General features: G+C 49.3%; 1 protein-coding gene across 1 annotated transcript in view; it reads right to left on the bottom strand.

Annotated features, from left to right (window-relative positions):
• Window positions 1–411: 411 nt before the first annotated feature.
• TOP1MT (topoisomerase (DNA) I, mitochondrial) overlaps window positions 412–11,874 on the bottom strand; it is an 11,755-nt gene continuing 292 nt past the window's right edge. The window contains exons 2-12 of the mRNA XM_010180148.1: window positions 10,704–10,819; window positions 8,451–8,572; window positions 7,553–7,675; window positions 6,829–7,016; window positions 5,534–5,678; window positions 4,424–4,567; window positions 3,717–3,902; window positions 3,009–3,077; window positions 1,870–1,984; window positions 1,267–1,394; window positions 412–510 (exon numbers count right to left, since the gene is read on the bottom strand). Of these exons, the coding sequence (XP_010178450.1) occupies window positions 412–510; window positions 1,267–1,394; window positions 1,870–1,984; window positions 3,009–3,077; window positions 3,717–3,902; window positions 4,424–4,567; window positions 5,534–5,678; window positions 6,829–7,016; window positions 7,553–7,675; window positions 8,451–8,572; window positions 10,704–10,819 (1,435 nt within the window). The remainder of the gene's footprint in view (window positions 511–1,266; window positions 1,395–1,869; window positions 1,985–3,008; window positions 3,078–3,716; window positions 3,903–4,423; window positions 4,568–5,533; window positions 5,679–6,828; window positions 7,017–7,552; window positions 7,676–8,450; window positions 8,573–10,703; window positions 10,820–11,874) is intronic.

Genomic DNA, 11,874 nt, shown 5'->3' with positions numbered 1-11,874 from the left:
CTTTTAAAAATATAATTATTATTATATTAATTATTATTATTACCAAAGCATAAAAGCCAGCACCCAGCAAAGATCACCTCCTCAAATCCAGGCATCCCTTGCACCATGGCATTTATAGGATAACTCCAAGTCAGCAGCTAGAGTTGAAGTCTCAGTATTCAGCGAGGTGTGCCCCACCAGAAAGAAATCCCCCTGAAGGAGCTTTTTGCAATCCTACTCTTTCAGGGAACCATCCACAAGACCTCCATCCATCTGCCAGGCTGCCATGGGACAGGAGGCCTCTGGTTCCCAACAACCGTATGTCAGTTCTGATGAGCTGCACATAAGGCATTGGACCATACCATCCCTATCCATAGTCCCTCTGCACAGAGACCCCTCTGCAAAAGGGGATCGTAAGAAAAAGAGAGTCACTTACGCTTCTGCTTTGGGATCTTTTGTGTCTTCGAACTCATCTTCAGCTTTTTTCAGCTCTTGCTTGGCTTCCTCCACCTGTTGCTTCTTGGCATCAATCTGTGAAGGTAAATACAGAGTGAGCCCATGCAGGAGCATGGGTTCTTCCTGGACTTTTCAGCTGCTTCCCTCTTTCCCTTTCCTTCGCCACATCACTCATTGGATTTCTCACCAGCCCTACTCCAGTCCCAACAGCTTGCCCCTGCAGCACCTGCTGGAGATCAAACATTTCTTTGCACCTTGCAGAAGTTCCTCACAGTACTGATGCCAGAAACACTTGCAGCTCTTATCTGCTCATCTTGTGCAACTGCCCAAGACTGACTGGCTCATCACTGTGCTGGAGCTCACTGCAAAGTCCCAAGCTCATGAGTAGAACATGAACAAAAGCTGAGGACAATTAAAAGTGGTAGTTTGAGGTGCTTCCATAGCAGACCCATGAAATTTTGTTTGGTTCTCCTTGAAACACCCAGGCAGGAAAACCAATTTCCCTGGTCCTGAGGCTACTGTGTCAAAGCTGTGCCACTGCAAAAGACACCTATCTTGGTTTGAAGACACAAAGCAATAAAAATCACTCTGTGCCAAATATGCTTTATCCCGCATGTGGGCTTACCCTATCCTTCTTTACCTCTGGGTTGATGGTGTCTCTGCACTGATTAAAAAGCCACTATTCCTGGTTCATTCCCTGCTATGCCTGATCAATGTGATCTCTTTAGGCATCAGGTTATTCACCTTCACCCACATCACTCAAAAAACAAAAATTAAAAATAAATCAGAGGCGAGATCAGGTCTGAGAGATCTCAGTTTGATCTGTCTCACCTTGGTCTGGAGGTTCTGCATTGACTTCTCAAAGGTTTTCGGTGTGGACCTCTGATGGTTGCATAGGATGGCCACAGCTCTGTTGGCTCGGTTGTAGGAGAGCAGCTTTCCCGCAACACTGTCTTCAGCTAGAAATAAATGGAAGCATCACCATCTACTCTCCTTTCAAGGGGTCGGAGAAGGCAGTGAACGGATCAAAACAACAAAAGTTTTTTGCCTTTCCCATCCTTTCATCAGGGAAAAGCAACACTGGTTGTAGAAACTGGTGGACACTTGAGCATCATCAAATCTGATACTGTGCCTCATCACTCATGTATCCAATGGAGGCAAAAATAATACAATCAACAGCAAAGCAAGGAAAAGGGGAAATAAATACTCCCATCTTGGCTATTAGTAAGTCAGACTATCGCTGGGCAGATTTATTTTTCACTTAGCATGTTTCCCAACCTGCTGCATGCCCTCACAGGTCACATCTCACCCTACAACGTGGTACATCACCTACCAAGGGGGAGCAGGCAGTTCTAGGGACCCCAAGGGCATGAATGGACATCTCTGAGCCCCACAATGCAGCCAGTGATACCACAAACACCGTTAGTAACTCACAGTTAGTGAGGGCCTTGAGCTGCTCCTGTAGGGTGATGGAAGCATTGTAGGTTCTGAACACTTTGGCAGTCAAACCGTCCATCAGGTGCTGGAGGTGTTTGTTCAGGACTTGTGTCTGGAGGAACGTAGAAGCAAGGAAAATAAACCACTTGTTTTTCAGGCTATCTTCTGCCTAAGCAACCAAATTAGGCACCAAAAGAATCTTCTGTAGCTTGAAGCTACTTGTTGGGCCAGGTTCTTATCTACCAAAAACGGGCACAAATTCCCCCTAAACCAATAAAGAACCTTTCTGGAAGTCCACAGTTTCCACCCATCTATGTCCAAGAGGGCACATCTCACATTCAATATCCCATCTTGCATATGTCACATCTGATACCTTTCCTCTACAGAGCACATGGGGCTGTCTCTGTAGGAAACTGAATATGCTAAGAAGAGTCACCTGGGGTTTGAAGGAAGCCCATGACAGATAAATCACATATAACCAGAGAGGAGCAGCCTTTTCAGAGGCAAGATGGGCAAGTGGCTTTGTAGGGGCTGCAGGCAGAGGGAGATCATGGGTGGCAGCACTCCATATCCCATACTGAGGAAGAGGAGGGGGGAGGTTTTTGCCAAGGAGTAGCTTGGGAAGGAAGGCTGCAGTACATCTCCTCCAGCATCCCTGTGCTACCAGCAGCCTCTCACACTTCTTCTGAGCCTCAGTGATTTGTGAAAGCATCAAACAGTTGATGTTTGACACCTCCAGCAATGCCCCAAGCAATGTGAGTGGGGGCAGGCCTTCCCAGGCTAAAAGAAAAAAGCCTCAGCAGATGAGTTAGAGGAAGGAAGGAGCAGAAAGGCACCTCCTTAGGAGGAACATGGGTTACTTGTGAGTGCAGGCAGGCAGCCAAGCCTGCGTTCTGAGCAGCAGAGGTGCTCAGAGTGCAGAAAGAAGGAAAAACAAAAACACAGCATCATAACAGGGTATTCAAACAGTTACAGTGGTCTCTCTGGAGGGGAAATAGTTAAAACCAGGGTAAGGGATGACACTGATGCAGCACCACAGCCTGGGAGCTTGCAGGCTGGACAGGGGTGTCATGGGTTTCCTTCTACTCCCTTTGGGCCATCAGTGATGTTTCAAAAGCTTAGTGGTGACAACTCACATTGAGCCTGTCAAAGAGGTCATCGTCTGGGTCCTTGTTCTTCATGAACAGCCGCAGGTTCTTGAACACCTAAAGAGGACAAAAGGATGGCCCTGGTCAGGGACAAGAAGCAAATTGCTCACAGACATCTCCCTTATCTCCATCTGCCCCTTCATCCAGATAGACTGATTCAGACTCCCGTAGTACACATCCTACCACTCCACCAACCTTCTCAACTTCAAGGCCTGCCACTGAGACCTTAAAGCCACTGGTGCCACAGACTGTTTTTCCCCTCATATTTGCTACCCCTGGCACTCCAGTTTCCCCATAAACACCATTAAAATCATCTATCCAGTGGACTAAGCAAAAAAATAAAGCAACAGTGAGGACAGTTCAGGTCCTAATGCCCGTCAATCAATTGAAGATGCTGCAGCAAGAGGCAGAACATATCTCCCATGGTTCATGGGCTAGAACAACCTTGAAAGGCCTATCCCAAAGTTTCTCCCCCTTCTCCAGGCCAGGGTCAGAATGTGTGTCCCCTCCTCCTCACCCAGCACCATTGCACCTCATGCACACGCTGCCACCATAGCGTTAAAGCACAGGAGGCATCTTTGCAATGGATTTAAGATATGGATTTGAGATAGATGACTACTGAGTGAACCAAGCCACCCAGCTAACCCTACACCAAACTACCATGCCAGCCACTGCCTTCATTTCTACCCCACTCACCAGCTTCTCCACCGACACTTTGTTGTAGTAGCGGATTGAGTCCTTCCCAAGGAAGTCAAACTCCACCACGTACTTCTTCCCATCCAGGTCGGGGTGCAGTTTGATGTGCTCCACACGCAGGGAGCAGCAGCCAACTGTGTCTGCAGTCTCCCCTTCCTCTTTCTCATTGCCAGCTCGAAGGGCCAGCTGGAAGGAGACAGCAAGTCATTCATCTCAGCACACCTCAATTTCCCTTTCCAAAGTTATTAAAGTGGATGTGGTCCACAGGCAAGGGGAAAAAGAAAACTCTCTCAGGACAGCACCTCACTGAATGGTTTCTGAGACCCTGGTGGAAACCAAGCAGTAACAACCTCCAGTGGGATATTATTCTGGGGGGATAATTTAGGGTTCCTTAGAACAGTGAAATAAAGTTACCCAATTCTCCAGTGGTGGGTTTGCCATTACACAAAGACACACGTGCAGGTAAAGTCCAGGAAGGACAGTGCAGCTCCTGCACTACAACACAACTGCACCCTCACACAAGCACTAACAGATAGTAGGAGTCACCATTCTCCATGATCACTGCCAGATGCCCCGTGAGAAGCAGTCCTGGCTAATACAACCAGTGGACATCAAAAAAAACCTACAGGGTGGGGTGGAACAGGGAAGCTAAATCCCAACCTCCACAGGTATGTGGGAGCCGGGGGCCAGGGCATGGCTGCAGATACCTTATCAATGAAGTAGAGGGCCACTGCTCTCTGTCGCTTCTGCATCTCCTTGGACTTCCAGTCAGCTCGGTACTGAGCACGGATTTTGTCGACAACATCTTTTAAGCGCCGGGCTAACTCATACTTCTGCCAGTCCTTCTCGCCCTGGAAAGAAGCCAAGATATTTTCACCCAATGCCTCATCTTCCTTCCACCCCTGCAAGTCAAGCCCTGCTCTGGGAACACCTCCAGCAGTTAAATACTCCTCAATCCCTATCGTTTTCTTGAGAAAAATCCATGAAGTGGAAAAATCAGAGCAGACGCAACTTATCTGGGGTTTCTGTGCCCTCTGCTGGCTGTGCTGGACTTGGGATCCTGTGCAAGCCTGACCTGCTCACAGTCCAGAGATGTCCTATACCAGCTAGCAGCTAGAATGCAGCAAGTGAGGAGCCAAGTGGTCAAGCACTGCACAGCCGTGGCTGCTGCTGCTTGGACACCACCAATGTGAACTGACACAATGCACTCACTTACTTAAACTCAACTTGCACACAGCATCCTTATTTGCTTTGAGGACTGGAAATAGATTTAAATCACCTTTACTTCCCTACAGAGTTCACTCCTTCCCATGGCACTACAGATTGTAATCCCACCTCTCCCTAATCTCCATTTACTAGCATAAATTAATTCAACTCCATAGACTTCGGTCTCTGTGGACCCTCTCAGCCCATGTGTGGCTTTCAACAACCTTCACAGAATCATAGAATGGTTTGTGTTGGAAAGGATCTTAAAGGCCATGGGTAGGGACACCTTTAACTAGACCAGTTTGCTCAAAGCACCCTCTTTGGACACACATGAGCAGCACAGCACAGGGATGGCTCTGCCAGTAGGAATCCAGCCGCTATAATAGGCTTGATGCTTAACAAACCTCTCTGCTCCTTTCCCCTCATCACCTAATGACACACCACTTAATTTAATTTATCCCTTCTTTTTTTGGGGGGGGAGGGTGGAGATGGGAGGAAAGTACATTTTTGTTGCCGTGCCACATCTCTGCTTTCCCCTCATCTTTCCACCTGGCAAAAACCCAGAGACCCAATAGGCAACAGCTCTGCCTGAACAGCAGCACCACTCCAACCTTCAGCTTGGAGCTGGGGTTCAGCATGATGTACTTCAAAGAGTTCTGGATGTTTTCCGTCCACGAGGCCAGCCAGGTAACTGTGTTGTCAAAGCGCACCTCCTTCCACTTGTGCCCTTGTGGTGGCTCGGGGATCTTGGAGTCCCTATGGGCAGAGCAGGGTTACAGCCCTCAGATCGTGAAAAAGAAACAGGTCATCAGTTAAACTGCTTCTTCACAGTGAGCCAAAGATGGTCAACACATTGTAGCATTACTTACAGCAAACATGCAGCCCACCCAAAATTGCTCCACAATGTCACCACCCCTTTATTGTTTGGATGCTGGGGACAACAGGAGAACTTGTTGGGCTGGTGGGAAGTGCTCTGAATCAAGGCCACAAGGTCTTCAGATGGATGGTTTAAGACCAATCCAACTCGTGTAACCTAGAGGGCAAACACTCTTAACCCTATCATTGCTTTTACTCCCTCCAGTGAATACCCTGATGCTTCCAGCCAGCACAAGGGACCCATGAAATCATAGAATCACAGAATGGTTTAGGTTGGAAGGGACCTTAAAGCTCCCCCACTCCAGCCCCTGCCATGGGCAGGGACACCTCCATCAGACCAGGCTGCCCAAAGTTCCATCCAACCTGGCCTTGGGCACTGCCAGGGAGGGGGCACCCACAGCTTCCTTGGGCAACCTGGGCCAGTGTCTCACCATCCTCACAGTGAAGAATTTCTTCCTAATATCCAGTCTAAATCTCCCCTCTTCCAGCTTCAAACCATTCCTCCTCATTCTATTGCTACCTGCCCTTGTAAGAAGTCCCTCCCCAGCTTTCCTGTAGGACCCCTTCAGGAACTGGAAGGCTGCTCTAAGGTCCCCCCAGAGCCTTCTCTTCTCCAGGATGAACAACCCCAACTCTCTAGGCTGGCCTTCGCAGGCGAGGCAGCAGTCTTTGTAGAGTCCAGGAGTACAGAGTTGTCTCTTCTTCAAAGAGGCCATAGGAGCACTGCAGTGTTTGTGGTTGATGTTGGGTGAACAATGTGTCCCAATCTCACCAGTGAGACAGGAGCTGCTGACCAGCTTCCTGGCCACTGTACAGCCACAGAGAAACTAAAAGCCAGACCTAACTGCAAAGCAGACATGTGGAGGTGACCAGGAAGCGATATAAGAGCTCCAGTGAATTCAAAGGGTGTGCAAAGCATTGACTGTAGGAGATAGCAAAACCCCACGGCAGCTCCAGGTGGAGGAGGCATGCCATTTACCCCAGTCCCAAAAGCAGCCCCATGAGCTCAGCTCTTCCCATGGCAACTCACTTGCTGCAGTTGATGATGACGTCTTCTGGCATGATCCTCTTCTTCAGCATGCCCATTTTGGGGTGGTCACCACGGCCACGGAAAAGCCCCGGCGGCTCAGTTTTGAAGTTGCCTATCTTCTCCCGGTGCCCATCAAGGATGCAGTACCCATACTCTTCCTGGATCTTATCCGCCTCCTCCTTCAGTTTCTGAAATGAGCATCATGCCACCATGATATCCCACAGGATGAAGCCAAAATCCCACGACTCATGCCTGTCTACAGCTACCCTCCCTTCCCTGAAGAAAGCAAGACTGGAAAGGCAGAGCTCAAAGGGCTGGAGGGAGATGTGAGCATGGGTCCAAGTCTAGTCCCAACACATGGCTCATCTCCAGCCACTCTGAAAACCCTCACAGTGATGCTGTCCCAGTGTCACAGGCTGATGGAACAAGCCTGTGTGCCACCACCAGTCTCTTAGCAAGGTCCACCATGCTCTGGACAGGGCAGGACCCCAAACCATGGTCTGAAGATGACTGGTACCCTGCGAAGCCATGAAACATGCAGCATCTGCAGATAAACTTAATGAAGAAGAGTGTGACAGTCATGGAGACAGAGCAGGTCCAAAGACCAAAGAAGTCCCAGGTCAGGGTATAGCACCAGCAAAGGACACAAGCAGGAGCCAAAATACCCAAAGTTAGTCCCAAAATGTATCAGCCAGACCCAGATATCACAGAAAACAGTCCTCACCTGCTTCTCCTCTTTGGAGAGTGCTTTCCGTGCCTCACTTTTGTCCACGAAGTACTTGTGGATCTCCTTGAAATCACACTTGTTCAGGTCCTTGATTATCTCCTGCTCCTCTGAGGTCATCTCCTAAGGAAGAGATGAGAGGGGTTGGGTAAAGCCAGGAGGCAAAACCAACTTCACACAGAGCTCCTGCCTGTGCCTTTCCTTCACAGATAAGGAAATAGAGACCCACATGCCAGTTCTTCCAAAAAATCAGAAGGAAGCAGTCAGCTAAGCTATCCTGTACACATCCACCCAAGGGCAGACAAAGCCACTATAGCAGGAGGCTGGGCTCTCTCTGGACACCTAAGCCTGCACCCAGAAAGAAGCAAAACACAGCCAGCTCTGGGGTGGAGCAACCTCTAAGCTCTGCTGGGGAAACGAGCAATCCCCAAACATGGCTGCAAGCAGCTTGCAGGGACTGCAGAAGCAACACTGGAGGTATATGAGGGCATGTAAACCTGCCCTAATAGGGGTCTTGCTTTTATCTGGGAACTGAGCTGTGATGCTGTGGGACCACGAGATTAATCGTTCAGAGGGACACGTGCTCCACACCATTTGTGAAGCTGTTTGCAAGACCCAGCACCTGGTTTTCTTAGGTAGCATCACTAAAACTCAGAGGGAGCGCAAGTCCCAGGGTGAAGCCCTCAAGGATGCTGCAGACAGCAAGGCCCAGCCCAAACCCACAAGAATCAAGGAAACAAATAATATAATTTAGTATATCAAAATTATATGATTATAAATAGAGAATTAAAAATCTCACATCCCCTCCATCCCACACTGCACCCTAGGGATGACACATTTACTGCTGAGTGTTTAACACGGAGGATGGACAGCAAGGAAGCCATCACAGGAAAGGTACCTTCCTCCAGTCCTTGAAGAAGTTGTTCTGGAAGATCTCCTTGGTTGTGTAGTCATGATCAAGCATTTTGGCATAGAAGGTGGCTATTTCCTCCGTGGCCAGGCTCAGCTTCAGGGGTTTGCCTAGGAAGGGAGAAGACCTTTCACATCAGTTATGGGAACAGCCCAACCTCACAGCCCCAGGCAGCATTGTCCCCATGCTCAACATGGTACCAAAACAGGGACAAAGGGTGAGAACAGACACTGGCAAGACTTCAGCACCCCCTCTGCACCAGGCACAGCCTCATCTGCTGATCGATACCCAAAGCACTTGACACAGCGGGATGCTGCTGCAGCCCATCTGCAAACACATGCTTCATTTTCTTCTCCAGAAGAGTGGAAATCCTGATTAATGTTAAGGCCATTGAGCCACAGGGCTTTCAGCAGCCACCATGCCATGATGGGTCCCAAACTAATGGCTCCACAACACAACACAGAAAGGTTTGCTTTCTGACCATGATCACTTCCAGGATCATACTGAATACTCAGGATCCCACTGAGAGAGATTTCATCTCAAATACTTTCTCATGCTGATAGAACAACCATGGGAAGCACAAAGCTGAGATCTGTGCAACAGGTATAGATGCAAGAGCCTCTCAGTAGATCTTGGAACATCTCTTGGAGGTGGCAAAACCTCCATCCTCTCCTGAGCAATTTGGCTAGAGCAAGGAAATCTAACGAATCCAAGCAGCATCTTGGGCCTTCCTAGGACTTTAAAATAGATTTTCTAGGCAAGATGCAGGAAAAGAACCCTAGAGAGTCCCAGGGGATGATTCAACCTTATCCGTGCCAGACACTCTGGTTTTTGGGGTTCCTGATCTCCACATGAACTGCAGGACATGGTGGGTGATAGCCTCAAAGAAGCCCCACCACAACCTACATATGCCAGCTCAGCCATGGTCCCTCCCTGCTCGGGGCTGTTGCCTGAGCACAAGCATGTCTTCACGTTTTGACCTCTTTGCAAATGAGCCAACGTCACCCAAGAATCCCAGGCCAAAGCCATCGGCCCAAATGCACACAACACAGATGGGTCTCCAACTGTTCAGAGGCCAGAGAGAGGTCCAAACCCTATGCAGGACCACATCCAGCTGCCAGGGCTGCTCCTCATAGACCAAAAAAAAAGCTTCCAACAGCCCCATCGATGTCCTAGCAGTGCCCTCTGGTAACAGCGTTGCCAGACATTTCCCCAGATTGACCATTTTTTCCCTTCTGTAAAAACCCCAGAAGGAACAGGAAGCCCCAGTAAGGTGGCTGAGGAGAACTAAGATCCCATGAGACTGCAGTCCACTACTTTCAGCATCCCTTGGTTGAGTCCCAAGGTCCTTCTTGCCTCCCTTCCCTTGATTTGTCAGAAAACAGTTCAGGGATGGAGCCAAGGGCAGGGAGGATAAAAAAGCCCAGCAGGCACAGCGGGAAACCAAAGAGGACATCAGGGACCTGGCTCTGTCCTGCCAATCTATCAACACCTTCACTGATGCACCAAGTTGCTGCAAGGCAATGCGTGGTGACCTTGGGGACAACATCAGGAGCCATGACCAGGAGCTCAGAGCAGTCCAGCCAAACCCTGCAACGTCTTGGAGGGCAAGCGATGTGTCAGTCACTGAAGCCATGGGACAGGCAAACTGCAGCTCTCAAAAGCAAAATGACATTTTCCTGGCGTGCAGGGAAGCCATGCAGGAGCCAACTTCAAGCTCAAACCCAAAAGGCATCTTAATGAGAAACAAAAAATCATTCATTTTTTAATTTTTTCGCCAGCCCATCTTTACAAGAGGTACACAAGGACTTCAGGCAACAGCATCAAGATGCTTTGATTCCCCTCAAGAAAATTAGGGTCCAGCCCCACCACTGCATGCCCTACAGCCAGGAGAGACCATAAGCAGAGGTACAAGTCCCAGATCCACACATGGTTGCATTACAGCACCCTAAAACCAGCTGCAGGCAGCCTCACAGGATCCCTCACCCTGTCCCAGAGGGATGCATGAAGCACATTGCAACCACCAGGGGTTCATTAGCTCCCCAGTAACCCCATAACTCCTACCATGTACAAAACCCTCCAGTTTAACCCAGGGTTCAGGCTTTATCCAATGGGATATTTAATCCCTTTAATACTTTGTGGTCTGTAATACTTGCCCTCCATACAAGAGAAGACACCAGCTCTTCAGCCAGGCAGAAGACAACAACACATGCCCCAGGTCCTGCCGCAAGGTGGACATACCATCATAATAAAACTGCACATCATCAGGCAGCGGCTCGTAGAGGGGCACGAAGTAGGGTCCTCGGTGCTCCAGTTGGGTCCACTTTATACCATTTTCTTTCTTCTCCTCTTCCCACCTGGGACAGATGCAGAGGGATCCATGAAAGCATCCCCACCCTGGCATCTGGGACCTTGTCCCAAAGTCACCCTGGATTCTCTATGAGCAGTGTTGCCACAAAACATTGGTGAAATCCTGTTGTCTCTGCTAGTGCCTCAGTTTCCCCATGCTTTCAAACAAGACTCCAATGCAACTCAAGGAAAGGCGTCTTGAGGAATCATAGCATGGTTTAGGCTGGAAGGAACCTTAAAGATTATTCATTCCAACCCCTGCCATGGGCAGGGACACCTCCACCAGACCAGGCTGCTCAAAGCCCCGTCCAACCTGGCCTTGGGCACTGCCAGGGAGGGGGCACCCACAGCTTCTCTGGGCAACCTGGGCCAAGGCCTCACCACCCTCATTCCCCCTAGGAAGGGGGCATGCTTGGTGCTGTGACATGGAGGGACACAGGGGGAGAGTGAAGGGCTGGATCAGTCAACCAAAGTCAGAGGCAGTTTTTTTTTCCCCCCCCTAAAAGCACACAAAAAAACCTCATGTGCAATATTTCGGAGGAGAAGCTCACGCCACATTAGTAGCTAGGAGATCACCGCCCCATACTAATACCTATGAACTTAATGCAAATAAACTCTTATATCATCTCTCCTCCCTGCAGAGCAATCAGGATTGTAAAGTCACCACAAGCCTTAGCTGAGAAATGATGACTTTTTAAAAAAATTTAAAAGGAAAAAACAATAATAATGAAGACACACTCACTGAAGCGCAGAGAAATAACATGAAAAATAAATAACCTAGGTCAGGGGCACAAGAAACCCTCCGGAGAAGTTTGCCGATGGCAGTGCATGGGACAGGCAAGAGATCTGCACCCTGCAGCTCAGCACCAGCCAGGCGGCTTCCCAGTAACCCCAGCAACTCCGGGAAAACAAGGATTGCTGGGAAAACACGGCAAGATTTCACACCAGGGACGAAAAACCCCTGCGTTCCTTGCTCAGCGGTGCCCCGGAAGTGTTTCCGACCTTTCTCGTCCCCATGGGAAGTGAGGTAGAAGAAATCGATCGCAGCAAAAAGTGCAATGTG

This window comes from Mesitornis unicolor, unplaced genomic scaffold (assembly GCF_000695765.1).
Source record: "Mesitornis unicolor isolate BGI_N332 unplaced genomic scaffold, ASM69576v1 scaffold6300, whole genome shotgun sequence".
Classification (NCBI taxonomy): Eukaryota; Metazoa; Chordata; class Aves; order Mesitornithiformes; family Mesitornithidae; genus Mesitornis; species Mesitornis unicolor.
Note: the sequence above shows the minus strand (reverse complement) of the source record. Positions and strands in the feature narration are given on the sequence as shown.